Below are 22,490 nucleotides of genomic sequence, written 5' to 3'. Positions count from 1 at the left end.
TGGTATGGGTGGGACTGATCCTTTTATGGGGGTCAGTGTTGAGGCAAGGCCAGCTTTGTACTGATCCCTGTTACTGAAGCTGTCCGATGTTAAGTGGTTAGCACCCACATACAAGCTAACACGAACCGCAGCTGGCACGTTGTCATTAAAAATTAAACTCAACCACTGTCTCTTCTGTTCTTCTCTAGCTGGGACAGAATATAGGCACTTATGTTGATTTTTACAACCAACAACAGAGTGATTTGTGAGTCTAACTCTGAGCGACGACATTGCAAAACACTGCTATCTTACTGCTGGACACACCGAACTTCGCCTCAGGGATAGACGCCCCCCTCTTGGAGATCTCCTATGAAAATGACTCATTTCATTATGTAACGACAGGAGCTGAATCTGAACAGCGTTTAGGAGCACCGTTTTACCAGAGGATGGGCTGCAGAGACCATGCAGGAATCATTTGCTTTCCTCATTCTGGGAGTTGGTAGGCTCAGGGAGGACCAGCTTTTATATGTAGAGACTAGAGAAAAGGGTTTTTCATAATATGGGACCTTTAAGTCAGAATTTTATCATAGCATTTTTGCACAACTGGTTCCTTCGTCTCAAAGTCTATGAACTTTCTGAACTGGTTTTCTGAAATAAGGTCTGTGGTAAACACGGGTGTTGTGTTAAATGTATAATATATAAATACATAAATGTGACATCAGATGTCTCAAAATGTAAGTATTGACTGCTTGCATACTATGCCTTCGAAAATGCGGTTGCTAATAGTTGGTTTAAAAGAGACTACAGAGGTTGTTGTGGACATTAAATGTCATCACAGTGAACACAGAGATCGGCTTTTTGTTAATGGAACCAGGAAGATGCTAACTTTAGGGTTGGTTTATGTAGAATATTTTGGATGCTGGCGTACACAGTCTGGCCTTAGTTTTCGGTTAGAAAAACTGCAGCCACTTCAGGTGGATATGTTTCCCTCCTTTAATTTCACACACGAACAGATTACAGTTGTGTCTTGTTGTGGTCTCCTGAATTACAGAAATTGCGTCATTGCAATATAATTCAAAATAACAGGAATAACTGTACATGTTGATGGCTATAAAACCCAACAGCAGTATTAACATACAATAAGGATAGTGATAGTATTGTTTCATGAACGTATATATAAACATATATATATATATATATATATATATATATATATATACAAATATATACATATATATATATACATATATATACATATATATATATATATATATGTATATATACAGAAGTGAGAACAGATCAATCAGACTAGTAATGTATATAATATAACAACTACGCGTGTGTGCGAGAAAACTTCTACCATATTGTTCTAACATAACAACAAACGTGAATATAAACTTACTCGGCATTCACGCACAACATACACGGGTTACTCGGTTCGGCGCTGTAGTGACTGACAAGGATGTGCGCAGCACTAGACAGGTAACTGAGTTGCGGTTGGGGAATTCCCGTCACTTCTTGGGGGCTTATCGGGTCTTTTCGGGAGCGATCGGCGCGCCGTGGCTCCACCCACATATTCACCAAGTGAATTTGCAATAACACAAAGTTCCCTGTTGTGCTGTAAGGTCAGTCCCAGTCCTCTGGCATTTCTGGCAGGGGGATGAGTTTGGCCACTGGCCGTGTGTATGTAGATCCTTTAATGTTCACTTCAGCTGTGCGTATCCTGCCGTCGTCACTGGGGATCACTTTGGTGACCCGTCCAACCAACCACAGTGCTCTTGGTAGCTGTGGGTTAACGATCATGACCACCTGATCTGGCGTGAGGTCCACAGTAGAACTATGCCACTTCCGACGATGTTGAAGGTTAGGGAGGTAGTTTTTGGTGAACTGGAGCCAGAAGTGATCGGCTAGCACCTGGCTGTGTTTACAGCGGCGACGTCCAAGCAGGTCACTGTTGTGATACACGACTTGTGGTAGTGATGCATCCCGCCGCCCCATGAGTAGGAGATTTGGCGTTATGGGATCAGGGTCTGCTATGTCTGATGTAGCATAACCAAGGGGCTTGGAGTTGAGAATTCCCTCAACTTCTATCAGAACTGTCATGAGGACTTCCTCTGGGAGCACTTGGTCTTTCAGGACTACTTGCAGGGACGATTTAACAGATTTGATTTCTCTCTCCCAAGTGCCACCGAAATGAGGTGCAAGTGGTGGATTAAATCTAAAGCTGATGCTCTGTTTAGCAAGCTGGTCCTTTAGTGCTGGTTCAAGTGCATTGAAGGCCTTTTGCAGCTCTTTGTCCCCTCCACGGAAGTTAGTGCCTTGATCGCAGATTATTTTGAATGGCTTCCCTCTTCTTGCCACAAAGCGTTGTAAGGCAAGCAGAAAGGAGTCAGTGTCCATGCTACCCAACAGGTCCAGATGCACACATCGGGTGGTGAGGCATTTAAAGACTATACCCCATCTCTTCTCGTGTCTGCGGCCTATTTTGATGGTGTATGGACCAAAGCAATCTACTCCGGTAGACCAATATGGCGGTTGATTGATGCGCAGCCACGCAGCTGGCAGGTCAGCCATCTGGGGAATGACGGGCTTGCTGCGCCATTTACGGCACTCTGTGCAGCTGTGCTGGTGTTTCTTGACAGCTTGACATCCACGAATGATCCAGTACGTCCTCCTTATTTCGGCAAATACACGGTCAGGACCTGCATGGAGCAACCGGTTGTCATAGTCTTGTTTGATCAACTTCGTGACATGGTGGTTTGGTGCCAGGATGATAGGATGGATGGCATCCTTTTCTCTCTGCCCTTCGAAGTCGACCTCCGACTCTTATCAGCTCCACATCTTTGTCGTAGACAGGGGACAGAGGCAGCAAGCTACTGTTAGAGCTGAGGGGTTTTCCTGCTTGCAGGGCAGCAAACTCAGCTGGGAAACTCTCCTGTTGTGCTCTCTTCAGGATATCAACTTCTATGTTGACTCTGTCAGCCGCGGTCATAGGGGACTGGAATGTGGCTTCTATCAGCTCTGACCATGATTTCACCTGAGTTACCTCTGGGACTGGAGGGCTGCTTACTGTCGTGTTTCCACAGAAGATAGCATCACGTATTTCTTCAGCTGGCGTAGGTGTGGAACTTACTGCAGGATCAGTTGGCCACTCAGCTGGAGGCTGGCGGAGGAAAGTTGGGCCATGTGTCCAGCGGTTGGGCTTTACTAGATCCATCAGACATTTCCCACAGGTGATATCGTCGGCCGGGTTCTCTTCGGAGGGAACATATTTCCAGTTGTCTGATCCAACTAGCTCTTGGATCTCCGCTATCCGTGTCCCCACAAACACCTTGTAATGCTGAGATTCAGCTTGGATCCAGTGCAGAACGGTTTTGGAATCCGTCCACAGTGTTGTTTTGTTTATTGATAGAGTCAGCTCTGTGTGAAGGATCTTGGCTAATTGTGCGCCTGATAGGGCTGCACACAGCTCTAGGCGAGGTATTGACAGTTGTTTCTTCGGTGCTACACGGGATCTTGCCATCACAAATGCCACCTGTACTTGTCCTTTGCTGTCTTCTACTCTTATGTATGCTACAGCACCGTAAGCTTTCTCTGAGGCATCACAGAAGATGTGTAGTTCCACAGGAGTGTCAGTAGGATCATTGTAGTGTACAGTGTAGCAACGTGGCAGGATGATGTGTTGAAGCTGGGGGAGCTCGCTCTCCCACGCTTGCCATATAGGGAGGAGACTGTCTGCAATGGGCTCATCCCATCCTCTTTCCTTTCTCCACAGGGCTTGAACCAGGACCTTGGCACGTGTAGTATATGGTATGATGTAGCCCTGAGGGTCATATTGACTGGCTAGCACTCGATATACATATCTCATGGTCGGTTCAGTCACTGGGATGGTTCGGTGTTTGTATCCGAGGGTGTCGGGTCTGCAACGCCACAGAAGACCAAGCGTTGACTCTTGTGGGTCAGTCTTATTTGCAGTCAGCGATAACTCACATTCTGCGGATTTGGCTTCGGGAGGTAGATGGGCGATGACCTCAGGCGTGTTGCTGGACCACTGTCTCATATCAAAACCTCCGCTGGCAAGGAGACCTCTCATCTTGTCAATGAGCTGTCTAGCTTGATCTTGAGACTGCAGAGACTGGAGACAATTATCACCGTAAAAGGCTTGCAGCACAGACTGGACCACGTCTTCATTGCCCTCACTGTGATCATGTACGTGACGTTGTAAGGCATAAGTGGCACAGCATGGGCTGCATGTAGTCCCAAATGGCAAAACGTGCCACTCGTACACGTCTGGACTGCGCTCTCACTCGCCGTCACGCTACAAGAAACGCAGGAGTGGTTGGTCTTCAGGGAGGAGACGCACCTGATGAAACATGCCACGGATATCTCCACTGATGGCCACAGCATGTTCTCTGAACCTCAGTAGCACACCTGTCAGGCTTGGGCAGAAAAGAGGACTCAGATGCAGGAATGGCAGAAGTAATGTCAAGTTTTATTAATCTGAATTTGTAACTCTCCAGAATGAATGACAAAAAAAACTCTATGAAACTCTGCGGGACGAACAAGACAAACAACATGAAACACAGAAAAACTGAAAGCGCTCCCGTAGGAGGAAAACCTGCACTATTCTTGAATATATACATAAATAACAAAGTTAACAAAATAAAAGTTCTCTGAAGAGAAAGCTCCGAGGCTATGAAAATTATCTACTCTTTCTTATTAAAGTTAATCAACAAAAATTCACTCGTTACGAGGAAAAGAACGGCTATCAAAACTCAAACTACAACTCAAAACGCTAACCAGAAATTACAAATCAAAATCACTCTTCTCGAGGATACAAAATACAGATAAATAAAACGTGAACAATACTTAACCTGGACGTGAAATACCATCTTGCTCTCTTTCGCCAGTTTAATCTGACTGACGTGAAAAGTGGGATGTACTCGCAAGGACCAAGGCAGGCGTAGTCGAACTGCTGCTGGACCTATGTTTCTGGTGATGGGGAATGGACCTACGAATCGTGGAGCCAGTTTCTTGGACGACACCTTGAGATTTAAGTCTTTGGCCGAAAGCCACACTCTCTGTCCTGGTTGATAATCTGGAGCTGGCCGTCTTTTCCGATCGGCGTTTCTCTTCACCCGATCGCCTTGTCGGATGAGAATCTGTCTTGCTGCTGCCCAAACCCATCGGCAGCGCTGAACCATGGCATAGGCCGAGGGTACCGATGCCTCCCTTTCATTGTCTGGAAACAGGGGTGGTTGGTAACCGAAAGCACAATGAAAAGGTGAAATACCAGTAGCGGATGTAGGTAATGAATTATGCGCATACTCTACCCAGACCAGGTGTTTGCTCCATGTCGAGGGATTCTGGTGTACCACGCATCGGAGGCCGGTTTCCAGTTGTTGGTTTAGGCGTTCGGTCTGGCCGTTAGCTTCTGGGTGGTATCCTGACGTCAGGCTGGCTGTGGCTCCAATTAGACTGCAAAATTCTTTCCAGAATTTGGATATGAACTGAGGCCCCCGGTCCGAAACAATGTCCTTAGGAAATCCGTGGATTCGGAAAACTTGAGTCATCATGACTTCTGCGGTTTCTTTTGCTGATGGTAGTTTCGGTAATGCAATAAAACGTACCATTTTCGAGAAGCGATCTACTACTGTGAGAACTGTGGTATTTCCTTGAGAGACTGGGAGCCCAGTGACAAAGTCCACAGAGATATCCGACCACGGTCTGGATGGGATGGGGAGTGGTTGTAGAAGTCCTGTACGAGCCTTGGATGATGCTTTGTTGCGGGCACAGACCGAACACGCCTCTATGTACTCCCGGACCTCCGATTCCATCGCCTGCCACCAGAATCTCCGAGAGATGACATACATAGTACGTTTGACTCCCGGATGGCATGAAAGCAGCGAGGTGTGAGCCCAATGAATCACCTGTGGCCGTAGCTCAGAGGGTACATACAGACGATTGTCGGGACAGCCACGAGGTTACGGGGCTCCACCGTTGGCTTGCTTTACCTCATTTTCTATTGGCCAAGTCACCGCTCCAACCACACAGTTCAGTGGAAGGATTGTTTCGGCTTGTTTGGTCTTCGGCTCGGGATCAAACAGTCTGGACAGCACGTCAGGTTTTACATTCCGGGATCCCGGCCTGTAAGACAAGGTAAAAGAGAATCGGTTAAAGAAAAGCACCCACCTGGCCTGGCGAGAGTTTAGTCTTTTGGCTTTGCGAATGAATTCCAGATTTTTGTGATCTGTCCAGACAATGAAAGGTAGCTCGGCACCCTCCAACCAATGACGCCATTCCTCCAAGGCTAGCTTGACTGCTAGCAGTTCTCGGTTGCCAACGTCGTAGTTTCTCTCGGCTGATGACAACCGTCGTGACAGGAAGGCGCAGGGATGCATCTTACCATCCTTTTCTGATCTCTGAGAGAGTACCGCTCCTACCCCTTCGTTCGACGCATCCACCTCCACCACGAACTGTCTTTGTGGATCCGGTAGGGTGAGGATCGGGGCTGTGGTGAAGCGATGCTTGAGTTCTTGAAAGGCCTTCTCAGCCTCGGGATTCCAGACGAAGGGAACCTGAGTGGAGGTAAGAGCATGGAGAGGAGCAGCTGTCGCGCTAAAGCCTCTGACAAATCGCCTGTAAAAGTTAGCAAATCCTAAGAATTGCTGAACCTTTTTGCGACTGTCGGGAGTTGGCCATTCGGCTACAGCGCTAACTTTAGCCGGATCCATCTGAACTCTTCCAGGGGCTACAATGAAGCCCAGGCATGAGACAGTCTCGGCATGAAATACACTCTTTTCAGCTTTTACATACAGTTTATGCTCCAGGAGACGGCTGAGAACCTGGGTTACATGAGCTTGATGTGTGGTAATGTCCGGGGAATAAATCAAGATGTCGTCCAAGTAGACGTAAACGAATTGGTCCAAGAAGTCCCTGAGAACATCATTAATCATGGCCTGGAACACAGCAGGTGCATTAGTGAGACCAAATGGCATAACACAATACTCATAATGTCCACTGGGAGTGTTAAAGCCGGTCTTCCATTCGTCCCCTTCTCCAATCCTGACCAAGTGATGTGCGTTACGAAGGTCGAGTTTGGTAAAAACCTTCGCCTGCTGGAGCTGGTCGAAGACCGATGTCATCAGAGGAAGGGGGTACCTGTTCTTTATGGTAATGTCATTCAATGGGCTATAGTCAATACATGTGCGTAATGATCCGTCTTTCTTACCCACAAAGAAAAATCCAGCTCCCGCGGGTGATGATGATGGCCGAATGAGTCCTGCTTGCAGAGTAGCGGAAATGTACTCGTTCATCGCTTTCTTTTCAGGACTGGAGATGGAATATAGTCGCCCCTTGGGAATTGTAGAGCCGGGGATCAGGTCGATGGCGCAGTCGTACGGACGGTGAGGAGGGAGAGACAAGGCTTTAGTTTTGTTAAATACCTCTTTTAGTTGATGGTAACAGCTCGGGACTGAGGTCAGGTCCGGGTATTCGGGGTCTGTGACAGGGTTAGTGGAGAATAGATTTATCTCGGTAACAGATTCAATCAAACAGCGTTTAGTGCATTCTTCCCCCCACTCTCTAATCTGACCGCCCCTCCAGTCGACGTGAGGATTATGTAGAAAGAGCCAGGGTTGTCCCAGAATCATAGAGTGAGAGGTGGAGTTGAACATTTGGAACTGTATAGTTTTGTGATGGTTGCCAATTACCATTTCTATCGGTTTGGTTATGTGAGTTATCATAAAAATGTCTGCTCCGTTAAGAGAGCGTGCTCGAATGGGCCTGGCTAGATGTTCACAATCAATGTGTAATTTCTTGGCCAAGTTCCAATCCATGAGACTCTCATCTGCTCCTGAATCTACTAGAACTTTCATGTCCCACTTAGTGTTTAGCTTGACTTGGGTAAGCACACGCACAGCCGACTTAGCAATTTGATTAGAACTCACCACCGGGGCTTTTTTGGCTGGACAAGAGCTGACGAGATGACCGGTCTCTCCACAATAAAAGCACCTCCCTTCTTGGCGTCTCTTCAGGCGTTCATCTGGAAATAATCGAGCCTGTCCTAACTGCATGGGTTCCTCTTCAGCGCGAGTCTGGAGATTCTCTGGAAGCGTTCGGTGTGTTGTCGGCCATTTTGATTCCTGTGGAGCTGCACATCGATCTCGGTCGCCTTGTCTCCCTTCGCGGTGTTTCCTGAGTTGCGTGCGTCGGTTATCCGTGCGGATGGTGAGAGCGATGAGCGCATCCAGACTTGAGGGAAGATCGAGTGGCACCAAAAGTTCCTGGATATCTGCTGAAAGACCTTTTAAGAATGTATCATAGAGGGCGGCGTTGTTCCATCCACTCTCCGCTGCCAGCATCCGAAAGTGAATGGCATAATCACACACAGAGTCTCTGCCTTGTCTCAAGGTGCTCAGTTCCTGGGCTTTTTCTCTGTCGGAACAAACCGGGTCAAATGTTCTAGTTAGAGCCGCCTGAAAGCCTGCGATAGTGTCACATACCGTAGAGTTGCGGCTCCATTCGGCCGAAGCCCAAGCTTTGGCTCGTCCGGTCAGGTGAGATATTATGAACACCACCTTTGCTCGTTCTGTGGGGAAGGCTTGTGGCGTGAACTCAAAATGGATCGAGCAGTCGATCAAAAATGATCGGCAAAGATCTGGCTCACCGGCATATTTCGTGGGGGGCGCCAGTTTACAGGAAGCTCCTCCGGAAGTCGCTGGTAGTTCCGGGGTCACTGGAGAAGGCGGGGTCGGAGCGGTCGGGTTTTGTCGACAGAGTTGCCCAATAAGCTCTTGTATCTGGGAGGAGAGATGTCCCATGTTGGCCGCCATGGCGGTCTGGAACTCCTCCTGACAGTTCAAGCGAGCTTCCTGGGTCCGCAGCGTTTCGGAGAGTCGTTCTGCCTCCGCTGAGTCCATTGCTGGCCAAAGTATACTGTCAGGCTTGGGCAGAAAAGTGGACTCAGATGCAGGAATGGCAGAAGTAATGTCAAGTTTTATTAATCTGAATTTGTAACTCTCCAGAATGAATGACAAATAAAACTCTATGAAACTCTGAGGGACGAACAAGACAAACAACATGAAACACAGAAAAACTGAAAGCGCTCCCGTAGGAGGAAAACCTGCACTATTCTTGAATATATACATAAATAACAAAGTTAACAAAATAAAAGTTCTCCGAAGAGAAAGCTCCGAGGCTATGAAAATTATCTACTCTTTCTTATTAAAGTTAATCAACAAAAATTCACTCGTTACGAGGAAAAGAACGGCTATCAAAACTCAAACTACAACTCAAAACGCTAACCAGAAATTACAAATCAAAATCACTCTTCTCGAGGATACAAAATACAGATAAATAAAACGTGAACAATACTTAACCTGGACGTGAAATAAGTTCTCAACAAGACGTGGAACAAGGCTATGGTAAAGGCTTCGGTAGACGACATAAAGACGAAATACTTTGGCACAGAGACAGGGGAAGACACAGACTTTATACACATGAGGAAGGGGTTCACAGGTGGAAACAATCAGGGATTAGGGATGACGTCAGACCAGGGACACAGGGGGAAGGGTAAGTGACCTGAAACGAGAGGAGAATTACTTTCAAAATAAAACAGGAAGTTCACAAGACCGATCCCAAGACAAGACAACCTCACCGCGATGTGACAACACCGAGCAATGGTGCACTCAGAGTAGGACCAGGAAGCAGATTGTTATTGAGGCAGGCTTGCTGATAGTTGAATGAGCAGTTGAAGACAACACTGGCTTTGCCGTTATGATAAACAAGATGGTGAGGGAGGAACCAGGATTCCTTTGACTTGCTCATCTCATTATCGTTGATCTTGACAGCATGTCCAGCTTTCTCCAATTTGTGTATCTCCTCATTATACACTGCAGATTGTTCAGGGTTGGTAGAAAGGCGGCGCTCTGTTGCTCTGAGGAGAGCCATCATTGCTTGGGGTGGAGCATGGAGCATGGGTGCATTTGGCTTACGCAGTAATGGAGTAGCATATCGGGACACACCATCTACTGTGACTCTGCTCCAGCTGTTCCATAGCTGCTTTGTCCTCACCGGAGTGGATCACCTCTTTACTGTTTCTGAATGGCAAAGTGTCTAGCTTCCAGAGTCTTTCTACATTTTGATGTAGCTCTTCAGTAGGGGTGAGGAATGAAGAATGAAGGCAGCTGTTCTCACCCGATGAATGCTGCAGGAAGGTGGTTGGTCCCTGTACAGCCCATCCCAGAATCGTGCACACAGCTACTGGTCCGCCGATCGGGCCTGACCGGACTGGCAGTATTGGGGTTATCAGGTGAGGGTTGTCAGAACCGATGAGGAGCATAGGCTTGGCTTTATTGTAGGAGAACGGTGGAATGTCTTTCAAGTGTTGGTAGCTTTGTTTCAGTTTTTCAGCTGCACATGATTGTTCTGCCAGATTCAGCTCAGCTGCTGTGAAAGCATGTTTGATGTTGTGTTTCGTCCCTTTCTTCATCAGGGGTGACACTTTGAGCGAGACTGTAGTTCCCTTTAACTGCACCTTGTCCTGTCTAATTGTCCTCAGGGACAGGATTTCCTCCTTTCCTTGGAGACCAAGGTGATGCACAGCAGCTTGTAGTATGATTGTTCTTTCTGAACCATCATCCAGAACAGCATATGTACTGAGTGTTTTCTTCCCATTGTGCAGGAGTACCGGGACAACTTTCAGCATCACTCGACCTGAATGGCTAATTTGGTCCATGTAGCTCATGCTGGGGGATATACTCACAGTCAGCACAGTCTCTGTTTGGGCCACGTCGTGGAGCACCGATAGATGTTGTTTTCCACAAGTTGGACAGGGTTTCTTTAAAGTGCAGTTGTCAGGTGTGTGTCCTCTCCCACACCTCCAGCATCTGTTCTTCTCCTTTATCCAGTCAGCCTTCACATTGTTTGTGAGCTTAGCAAAGTCACTGCAGGCATTGAGGTAGTGTTCTTGGTTATTACAGTAAGGGCAGTAGGGCTTGAACCTATCACGCTTCTTAAACTGTAGTGTGGTACTTGATGCAGTGGCTGGATTTGGTTGCTGAGCCCCCTGGTGGTTGCCAAGTAGAATAGTTGCAGACTTTACTCGTGGCTGCTTTACCGATCTGCGCTCCCAGTTATCGGCATGTGTGGGTTCTGGCGGGCATGTACCTAGTCGACGGGATATCTGCAGTGTCTGAACCTTTCTCTCGAGCCACTCGGACAGATCTGGAAGAGTATATGTCCTGTCACTGCCACTCTGGATTATTCCGTTATTGAAGCAGTATTCAGCAAAGGCATCTCTGAAGTTAACAGGCAGTTTAGTGAGCAGTGTGTCGACGTGGGAACCACACAGCAGTTCTGAAGATGAGGGACCCTGCATTGTGCTTAGCATGCCCACTAGTGTTCCAACTGATGCTGCAAAATCCTCAATACTTTGATAGTCTCCGGTCTTCACGGGTGGAGCATGTAGGATGGCATTGAGTTCTCCCTGCACAAGCTGTCTGGGCTGACCATATCTGTGTATGAGGGCTTGCATGGTTGTAGTGTATGGCGTTGCACTGTTGATAAACCGTTTGGCTATTTGAAGTGCAGCAGGGAACCTGAGGTACTTGTAGTCTTCACTTAAGTGTCTGTGGGGCCCAAGTACACTATCTAGTCCCTTTTTCAGCAGCAGGAAATCACTTTCCTTCCCTGAGCTAAAAACAGTCAGTTTGGGCTTGGGAATGCCAAATGATGAAGCAATAGCCATCTCTAATACGCCTGGCTCATCTGGTGGCCGCGCAGGTGCAAAAGGCTGCTGAGCATAGTAGTGTTGGACAGGTGGAGCAGGATGCTGTACAGGAGGAGGCTGCCCATACCTGGGTGCACTGTATGCTGGTTGTGATGAGGAAGATGTTGTCTGGATCGGCTGGGTAGGAACTGTGGAGACTGCAGGTGGCGCCAGTGATGTAGAGGGATCTGGCCGTATCGTATGGACTGAAGGCACAGGTTGGGCATGCGAGGCCGGTGATACGGGGGATACTGAATCTGCACGCCTCATTTGTGATATAGAAGCAGCTTGTAGTTCAGCATCTGCAGCTTGGTCCACATCGTCAGCCTGCGGTGCAGAAGATGCTTGGTCCACATCTGCTGTCAGTGCATCAGGGGGTGCGGCGTGCACTGATGTAGTAACAGCTGTGTCCTAATCTTGAGAGGGGGGCACCATCGGAGCTGGGATATATGATGTAGATGGATACTGAGCCATTCTAGTGGGACTGGGATGTGGGTGGATCCTCTCTAGATAGGGAAGGCTACTGTACTGGGGCCTATCTGCTGTATAGTTAAATGAGCGATATGTAGGGTGAGTATAGCCAACCTGTGGATGAGGAGACAGTCTTACATTGTCCATTTCAGCTTCCAGCTCTCTCATTTGGTGTCTCATAGTCCACCAGCGTGCCTCTAAGCGCTGAATTCTGTCATCTGGACTCTCATAGGACTGATATGTGGGCACTGGATATGGAAGGAATCCTCCAGTGTTGGATGGTGCTGCATATGTTGTTGTCGTCGGTGACACTGTCCTTGTCATGGTGGGATGAGGGGGTTGGGACGGGTAGCTGAGCTCATAGTCCTCCAGATGTCCGGGAATGCGTCGCACCCTGCTGGGACGGGGATTAGGTGGCTGCTGTCCATCGTAATATCCTCTGCTTGTAGCCATGGCGCAGCTTGCGTACAAGTGAGAACAGATCAATCAGACTAGTAATGTATATAATATAACAACTACGCGTGTGTGCGAGAAAACTTCTACCATATTGTTCTAACATAACAACAAACGTGAATATAAACTTACTCGGCATTCACGCACAACGTACACGGGTTACTCGGTTCGGCGCTGTAGTGACTGACAAGGATGTGCGCAGCACTAGACAGGTAACTGAGTTGCGGTTGGGGAATTCCCGTCACTTCTTGGGGGCTTATCGGGTCTTTTCGGGAGCGATCGGCGCGCCGTGGCTCCACCCACATATCGGAACAGGGAAGTTTGCACAGTTTATAAAAATGAGTCGTCCCTACACCACTCTATACAGCCAGGGGTTGAGGACCACTTTTAATAGTGTGGTTGCAAGTGGTCTGATGTGATCAATATAACCAGTCCGGTTGCATTGTGGGATGTATTGAATATTTGATCTCCTTGCTCTGTAGGTCCATGTGTGGCAGGAATTGTGGGCTACAAGATGCCAAGATACTGTCTGTTTGGAGATACTGTCAACACAGCCTCTAGAATGGAGTCCACCAGCCTTCGTATGTATAAATACACATACACAATAAACCACACACACATCTACATAACTCACAGAGAGACAGTTATAGTGAAATCAGACAAGGGTATAATATGTAAGAATTGATAACCTGCATACGTGTATTTTGGCATTTGCCCTTTGGGAGCGTTCCCTCATGCCTCCCTGCATCTCCATCTATGGAGCACATATTACCAGATGAACCAGTAACTGTGAATACAATTATCTAGTTAGCTTAGTTGCAGCTAGCAGTCGACAGTGGTGTCGACCAGGACTCTGACTCTGGGAACCAGAAAAATTTGGCAGGTTAAGGTGGGGACAGAAAAGGCATGAAGCATGAGAGGCTGGACATCAATCATTGCCCAGAGTGGTGTTCTTACAAGGGGTGAGAATAAAGGGATGCTACTGCTGCCACACTGAGCTTGAATTTGATCAAACCTGTTTTACAATGTGTGTTTTTCTTTATGTGATAGCACAGAAAATCCATGCCAGTTCAGAAACCTACTTGGCTCTGATCAAAGACAATGCCTACGAGCTGCAACTTCGTGGAGAAGTTGAGGTTAAGGTACACAAGCAATGCTGTGAAATTCTGTTTCTGTGTAGTAGTGAGTCGAATCCTACCTTTAAGTTTGATGTCACATTGTTTCAGCCGTTTATTATTTGAAAGGTTAAAGTTTGATAAGCACCTTTATACACATTTTTGTGTTATATAAATGTGAAATTGAAATAAGATCAACAGTTGGATGAAAATATACAGCTATGCAGTAACAGACCCAAGCATCAGGTCACACTGTGAATGTAAAACCAGTAAATCCGAGTCACAGTTTGTTATTTTTTGGCCAAGGACAGTAAATTTATTTTCAGAGATTAAAGTTTACAAATAGGTTTTCTGACAGATATCTCTGAAACATCTGTGTATAAAGACTATCTAGATGGCTCAATCAGAGTTCTATTGATATTTTGGGGAATTTTGGTGAAAAGAGCCTGTTTCCTAGATTTTTTTCATCACACTTAACACTTGATCACCCTGAGGGTTTGGTAAGTGTCACGATCCCTCAAGTATTTCCTTCTCCTACCAGGGAAAAGGCAAAATGAACACATACTGGCTGATTGGCCATAAGAACTACAGTGTGCAGAATGACAGTCTGGTTTGCCACTGGAATCCCAATATGGCCAGAAAGAAGAAGACAGCAGTGGGCAGTGAAGTCTCTGTGGGCAATGTGAGTTGAACTGGTTCAGTTTTTCCAATTTAGGAGATATATTGCCTGTTTGTCCCTTTCCTGTATTATTCTCCATATTTTACTTTTGTTTGTCGATTTGCATCTCATTGCATTGTGATTTCCTTACGTTTTACAGAGCATTTTACAACATCTTTGGACTCAGGGTTGTTCTTTTGTACTGTACTTTTATGAGAAGACTTTGGTCCACTTTACGTTTGCTGTTTCACTAGAGATATCCTTGTAATTATGTTGCTTTAAACATCCATGTCATTATGTTAATTCATAGTTTCATCTGTATGTTTTGTCTGCTGGATTTGTAGAAATTTGATGTTTAAATCATTATTATTATGCAGAATTCTCGATGAGATGAGAATTTCAGAAATGTCACATTGGTCATGTTAGCTGGAGATCAGACGCAGCATGAATAGTGTTTAATGTGTATTCACTTAGGTTGGCTTTGTGCACCAGTTTAAAACACAACCGTGGATGCCGACAATCAGTGTAGGACCAGCATGATGAACCTACTGTGGCACAGACATGACAGCAGATCATAAACAGAGCAGAACGTGTCAGCAGCAGGGCATGTTATTTAGTATGGCTAAATGCTACAGAGGGAACACAACAGACTTTTCTGTGTGTAGTGCAATATGTCACTCATGATCACTCAGTTTGGTCTTGTGCTCCAGTTTAAAACACGCAGTAATGATCTGCCTCACATCCTTGTTTATTACTGGTATTTTCAATCTGTTGATGAGGCCTAACAATCACTAGTAGACCAGCATGCTAGTAGCATGACAATATAGCAGGTTTGCCTTTTGGCAAACTGACCAGCGGGGATTCCCAACCGTTCACACTCATGCACCATGGAGTGACACTCCCAAACCATTGAATTTCTTGTGAATGTACCCTAAGGGCATGACACACTAAACTTACCTCAACGAACTAGCTGTGACAAGAGCCGGCTATTGCCTCGTGTCTCCTCGGTTTTGGCCAAAAGGCTGCACGTAAACACGCTGCCAAACATACAGCTGGTGGCCAACAAGCTTGTACGTTCTGTGCCTGCATTAAAGGAATTTTTTTTTTTTTTTTTCTGACACCACGTTTGTAACATAGGTGATTGTAAAGGAGAATATATCTGATAAATTTGCAAAAGCCACATCTAAAAAGCAGAGGTGGAACATAAGAAGAGACATTGCTAAAAGGAACTTTCCATTTCTCTTTTGGAGCACTAATCCACCTACCTGAAGTGCAAAATGAACAAGCGAATCAATTTGATGAACCTACATCAACCTAAAGTATACCCAGGTTCATTGGGTCAATGCTGCACAGTGTGACTGAATCTCACACTCTGTAGGAGCCATAACCCAACTTGCGTTCTGGACAACTGTGGCTAGCTAGATGTGGTTGGGCTCGCAATACTTTCCCCTGCTCACGCACACGCAGACTGTTAGCTCACAAAAGCCTCCTCTCCTCGCTTGGAAAACTTTCCCCCTGCTTGTGTGCGAGTGAATTTTTTTAGTGGCCGTTTTTTATCAGGAAGGGGGCGGGCCTGGGGGCATGCCAATCACCACTGTATTTATGGCAGTAATCTATGCCCATACACATTCTGCCCTCTGCTCAACCTTCCACAAAAATTCCAAAAAGCAAGATTTTACTTGTGTACCTTAAATTTGCATGTTTCAGTAGACTTACTATGTAAAAGTGCGAGAAAGTCAATTCATATATATATATTTACCTCACACATGTGTTCTCTGTGCTAGTCATCAGTGACAGTCCAGAGCCTCAGTGAGAACACCACCACCCCAGTCTCCCTGCCCTCCTCAGTGTTGAACCAAACCCCACAGTGAACTCCGACAGTCCTGAGTGTGGCGGGTCACATGGAGCCCTACGGCAGCTGTGATTGGGCAGCTGCATAGAGGAGATGAGAGACCTCTAGCAAGCATGCATAGTAGAGGCAGTGGCAACAAACATGACCTGCTGCCTGGCTCCTGCCGCCACATGTAACTGGCTCGGGTCTTCAGTTACCATGGGAACATCAGAGGCTCATTTGTTACAGTGTAATAACTTGTCATCCTAAAGGAAGAGTCCAGCTCATGTGCTTATTTGCTTTCTGAATTGTGAAACATTTGAGTTAGTTTTAAAAAGAATATTACTTTGATTTTACAGTTGTAGTGTTCTTTTCTGTGGTTTGTATTTATGTTTCCTTTTCGTCGTTGTGAAGCACTGTGTCTTAAAAGTACAAACAAATAAAGATTCTACCTTATTTTACTACTGTTGTGACTTATTTTGAACTTCCTACATGTATTTATTTATTATTTATTCACATTGTTTGTGTACACAGAGTTTACTAAAAGGAAAGTTTTTGAACAACTCACCTGAGCAGTAGCTTGTTCCACTCCCAGTCCTCATGGCAGCCAGAAGCATCGATCTCTGAATGCAACGTAACATGGAGAACAGTTGGTTGGGGTTGACTACTACTGTCTTCTGGCAACAGCTATCCTCGCGACATCTCACGACTTTTCTGGCTTTTGATTTTAGTATTGTTTCTTGTATGAGGCTCCTTTTTCAATTTCAAGGTGAGTATAGTTTTTTTCACTAACAACAAAACAACACATTATCCGAGCATTTACATGGAACTAAGCTTTAGGAGCTGTCCTCCAGAAATGTCCTCCATGTTACATCGCATTCGGAAATCGATACTTCTCAGCTGCCACGACTGGGATGACTGGGAGCAGAACAAGCTACTGCTTAAGTGAGCCATTCAAAACGTTAATTTTACTAAACTCTGTCGACGCAAACAATGTTCTCAATGCTCGTGTTCATGTGTAGAGACCCTGGTGATACTATGAGCAAAGTTTCATGTTGTCGACCCTTCTTAATGTTTTAAAGTAGCGATTTTGATGCTATCGCTAAAGTGCCCATAGCACACTACAGGGGTAGAAGCTAGTCTTCCTGAGATCCACACAAGTAAAAATATTATGTCATAATATAAAACAATTAAAAAGCACAAGGGGAAAAAAACAACTAAAAAAAGTTTTAATTCACAACAGTCAAGCTACTAATGACAACACCAGTGACAGTAGCACCCACATTATGACTGTAGCCATTAAATATTTGATAAAGATTGAAATGCACAGTGAAATAGGTTGTATTGATAATATATTCAGATATTATGGATCAACACCTGGCTATACAGCTCTCCTCTGGTTAAACTGTAATACTAATATATATAATAAGTCATTATTTGATATAATTGAAACATCCATATACACTGATAAGCCACATTAAGACCACTGACCCATGAAGTTAACATTTATCATCTCAAGTGCTCTACTGGAAACCTTAGGTCCAGATATTCATATCAAACATTTCATACTGATAATTGATAATACATTTATTTGTATAGCAGTTTACGAAATCAGCCTTACAACGTGCCTCACAACAAACAAAATACACAGTAAAAAGAGCCAAGATATCAAGAATAAAGTCCAGTGTATCTTAACGGCAGGAAGTGGTCCCCTCTCAGTTCCTGGGGATCTTTGGCTGTGCACTGGTTTGTAAGAGGACAGCAGTACTGATATATTTTATTCATACAAGTACATATGTATGATATATAATCGGGGCAAGGCCATGAAGGGCTTTTAATGAAAAGGGAAAAGGCTGTCAGTTGACTGTGACAATGGTAAACTCCCTTCAGGTTGACTGGTGGGATCAACAGAGACACAGAGAGGGAGTGGTGTGACAGCCATCGAGGGAGCGCAAAGAACTTGTTTTGTAAAAAAGTCTGTGGACACATGCTGCCCTCTGGTGGTTTGTGGTGAGTAATACCTTCATGAGAACAGCAGAAGTATCAGACAAATATATTGCAGGATGAGACTTTGAGGAGGTCGCATCTACTGGGAACTCAACTCAGGACTGCCATTTACAATTGTAGAGGTGAAACTGCAGGACGGGTGTGCATAACTTGGACAATATTGCTTATTTTCTACCCCTGAGATAAAGCTTTTAGCAGACATTAAATGACTACTTCCTACATAGGGTTGATTGATTATGCTTTGACATCAGAATCAGAAATCCTTTAATGTCCTGCAGACAGGGAAATTTGTTTGTCACAGCAGTGTCGGAATATTAAAAGAGCAATAGCAAAATAGACAATATAAAAATAGACGATATAATTAAAAGGAATGAAAAAAGAATTGAATCGACGTCTATACAAATTTACATGATATATTGCAAGAATGGACAGTCATTTTTTATACACAGATTTTAAATATGTATAATAAATATGGGTGATGAAATGAGTTTGTACAGAGTTATTGCACAGTGCAGAGTACAGGGTGAGGTCTATATGGAGCAGTGCTGGTTGTACAGTCTGACAGCAACAGGAAGGAAGGACCTGCGATACCTTTTCTTCACACACTTCGGGTGTATCAGTCTGTTGATACACCCGAAGTGTGTGAAGGAGGTTACTGTATTTGATATCCTTTATCATTTAACAAAAAAAAACAAAAAAAAAAACGCTTCACTCCAAGGACACTGTTCTTAAAATTCAATATTTTGTGTGAATGCTAAAGACATTCTATATTCACACCATTCGAATATCAAAATGTTAAGCTTTTTAAGGACATGTTGGCAATTACTTTTGGATTTTCTACCTATCATACTTTTGGAAATATTCAGCTTTTTCTGCAAAATTTTCCCCATTCATCCTTATGGGGAATTTTTCAAATTCTAAAGCATACGCTCAGCTATTGAAACCGTTTAACTATTGAAATGTTCAGCCTTTTAAGCTCCTTCAGCTTTGTGCTTTTCAGCTTTTTAACTTTTCAACTTTTTCAGAAATTTAGCTTTTTCTAATAAAAATTAACATTGACGCAAATGGGAAAATCTTCAAATCCTCGACAAAAATCGACTTTCAACCTCTTCTTGTCACACATACTTTGAGCTAGAGACACCATTCTAACTTTAAAAGATTCAGCAGACCTTGAAATATTGGATTCAGTTTTTGAAAATCTTGTACGGTTTTGAAATAATCACAGTTTTAGTTTCAAGGATTTTTAGCCCGTCTTCTGAGTTTAATGCGTGTGTATTGCGTCAGCTAGAGTGCGTGACATCAGCGCTAAAGTGAGGAGCAGCTGGCAAAAGTGGAGAAAATTCTCTTCAGCTTGATTTTGATCCCAAATCTTGGATTCCACATAGATAATCTATACATAGAAATAAGAAGCAAGAACAACGACCATCGTACTAACCGCTAGTTTGGACACTGTAATGAGTTCAAAAATGTGAGTGGGTTGTGGTCAGTGTAAACCACGACAGGTACTGCACCAGAGCCCAAGTACACCTCAAAATATTGGAGCGCCCATACTAGAGCAAGTCCCTCCTTATGGGCACAGAATACTGCCATAAATCGCGCGCGCGCATAGCAAACATCTGCGGGCGCATTCCCCCCCCCGCCACTGGCGATTTATTTTTTATCCTGCATCTCCGCCCCCGGTGCAATATTGTGGCCTGCGAGGAGAAAAATGGCTCAAGCGTGCGCAGAATCCCCTCGAAATACTTTCCCCTGCTCGTGCACACGCAGACTACCCGCTTGGGAAAGCCTCCTCTCCTCGCTGGGAAAACCTTCCCCCTGCTGGCGCGCAAGTGAATTTTTTTAGTGGGCGGTTTTTGTCAGTAAGGGGGCGGGCCTGGGGGGGCATGCCAATCGCCACTGTATCCCCAAATATAATTGGTTGAGCGTATTCGCCAATCGGACAGCAGGGTATCGCAACACCACTAGGACAAACGGGACAAACCACACAGCCCTGAATGCCTGAATGACATGCAGTGTGATTTGGTGTCTTGACTTGAATGTTTGCAAAATGTCACACAGAGCAATGAACTTCAGTGTGTTTGTCTAAGTGCTGTTTTTCCTTTCCTCCATCATTGACATTAATCTGATAAAATGCTGATCATTTTTTGTAACTTGGACCCTGTTGCAAACAGACATTTTTTATTTTGGTAAAACTGTTATGTTCATATTCTCGATCTAGGCTACTTCTTTCTCCCTGGAAAATATAATAATAATAATAATAATAATAATAATAATAATAATAATAATAATAATAATAGTAGGCCTGTAGTTAATAATAGGCGTCAGCAATTCTCGATATGAGAGCAGCACTTAGCAAGTACTGCAATATGTATTCAAGTATCTGTATTGTCTGTCAATCAAAGTAAATGATAAGGCAAGCTATGCTTTTTTTAGATACGAAATTAATGTTACCTCCTTGTAGTCGGCCATGTTTATTGACGGTACAGGCAGAACACGAACAATTGTCAGGCGCATACCGCCACCTGCTGTACGACAGTCTCATCATTTTACATTATTTCTTATTCTGCACATCAATCTTGTGTCTCTTAAAAAGAGCGTCTATGGCCATCTTTGCCTAACTCGTCTTTTGTTCTGTAGACCTGTAGTAGGCTAATCATTGCCCTATTTACTGCATGAACTGTATGTTTTCCCCTGGTTGGGCTATACAACAGCTTATATGAAATCTCAGTGCCTGGTCCTGTTTGTATGCATGAACGAGTATTTTATCTGCCGTCACTTCTCCCATCCTCTTTAATGCTATAAGAGAAATGCAATTTGGTCAGCAATGTACACTCAAATACTGATCCCAGTCTGCAACGCTGCCTCTGACTGGACCAGGTCTGGATACAAGTTTGAGTAAATAAAAGCCGGCCTAAGTTAGAAGCCCGGTCTGTTTCGAGGTTATTAATGTTTTCGATCCGAATCGCTGCTTGGCTGCATGTTCTTAATGAAATGCTGATTTATGTTTGGAAACATGTCGCTGTGTTTGCTGACAGCACTTGCTGCCTGCTCACACCTTTTTTGGTCTTAACCCAGCACGCCTGGACAGAGCCTGACAAATGAGAGCTCGGACTGGCCCAAGGAAAGAGCTGGAGCCTGTATGGCTACAGTCTGTGGCCGGAGCAACACATTTATTTATAAGTTCAATCGCTAGTAAACCTAAATGAGTGTGTGCTCTAGATCCGGCTCTTTCTCTCTATAACTCTTTTAAACAGTAATAATTAGTTGGTTATATTATGTTTTTCCATCTTTGCTGAGCATAAGATTGGTTCAGAGTTAAATAAAAGCCTCTCCCATATAGAGAAATACCCTACTATATTGACACACATCTGCATCTGGACATAGGCTTATGCAGCTGCATCGCTAGGAGTGCAAAACATCCGGGGCTTTAGCCCCGCAGACAGTGCTGCCTCAGTTACCTTGAAAAAGTAATCTGATTACTCCTTTAAACTCATTTGAAGCTTGATAGTACTTTGTCGCCAGCACAGAGTGTACAACAACCTTAATATTCTCATCTTTAGCTGACAAACTCAAAATAAACACTGTATTTCCAGCTAGAAAACGCGCATCTCTCTCCTCCCTCCATTGTTGTTTGTGTTTGTGTCGCTGCGTGGTGTTACACGTGAGTTGATGCAGACGTGACGTCACTCCCCGAGTCGTGGGAAGAAAGCAAAAAAATATTTTTTTACTAAGGAGAATGACAAAAATAATAGTAACGCACAGTGACTTTAATAAGTAACTTTAATCTAATTACTGGTTTTGAAATATTAACATGTTAGATAACTCATTACTGGAAAAAGGTGGTCAGATACCGGCATCACTGCCCAGATAGTCTTTTTTAACGGGGTTCAGGGGATTTTTTGAAAATTTGCCTGTTAAAGATGCAATTTCAACGTAGTTTGTGAAGGAAAGGAAGGCCAGTTGTTGAGATCCTCATCGTCATATTTTAATCACAAATAAATCAAATTTTCCCTATAGGCCTACTGAGTAAAGTTTACGTTAAAGATATTATAGCCTGTAATGAGACCTGTGTGCACAGGCTATTAGAGCAGGTAGAACATTCTCAATTGTAATTTATTGGCTTAATTGTCTATCTACATTAGGTCTACAGGAGGCTTTGCATATATACAGCCAGCTCATCTCGGAGCAGCTAGCAGAGTCCATTTT

The 22,490-nt window shown here is 44.6% G+C and overlaps 1 protein-coding gene across 6 annotated transcripts in view; it reads left to right on the top strand.

Moving 5' to 3' along the window:
• Nucleotides 1-16,738, top strand: part of LOC119022242 (atrial natriuretic peptide receptor 1) — an 83,964-nt gene extending 67,226 nt beyond the window's left edge. For 5 of the 6 annotated variants that reach the window (XM_037102889.1, XM_037102888.1, XM_037102885.1 and 2 more), the window contains 4 exons: nt 13,156-13,254; nt 13,724-13,815; nt 14,330-14,470; nt 16,231-16,738. In XM_037102889.1, coding sequence (XP_036958784.1) covers nt 13,156-13,254; nt 13,724-13,815; nt 14,330-14,470; nt 16,231-16,317 — 419 coding nt within the window. In that variant the 3' untranslated portion in view covers nt 16,318-16,738. Of the gene's footprint in view, nt 1-13,155; nt 13,255-13,723; nt 13,816-14,329; nt 14,471-16,230 lie in introns of those variants that run through there. The other variant, XM_037102884.1, reaches the window with a different exon arrangement.
• The last annotated feature ends 5,752 nt before the right edge of the window (nt 16,739-22,490 follow it).

Source organism: Acanthopagrus latus, chromosome 7 (genome assembly GCF_904848185.1).
Source record: "Acanthopagrus latus isolate v.2019 chromosome 7, fAcaLat1.1, whole genome shotgun sequence".
NCBI classification, from domain to species: Eukaryota; Metazoa; Chordata; class Actinopteri; order Spariformes; family Sparidae; genus Acanthopagrus; species Acanthopagrus latus.
This window is presented reverse-complemented; position numbering and strand designations above follow the sequence as displayed.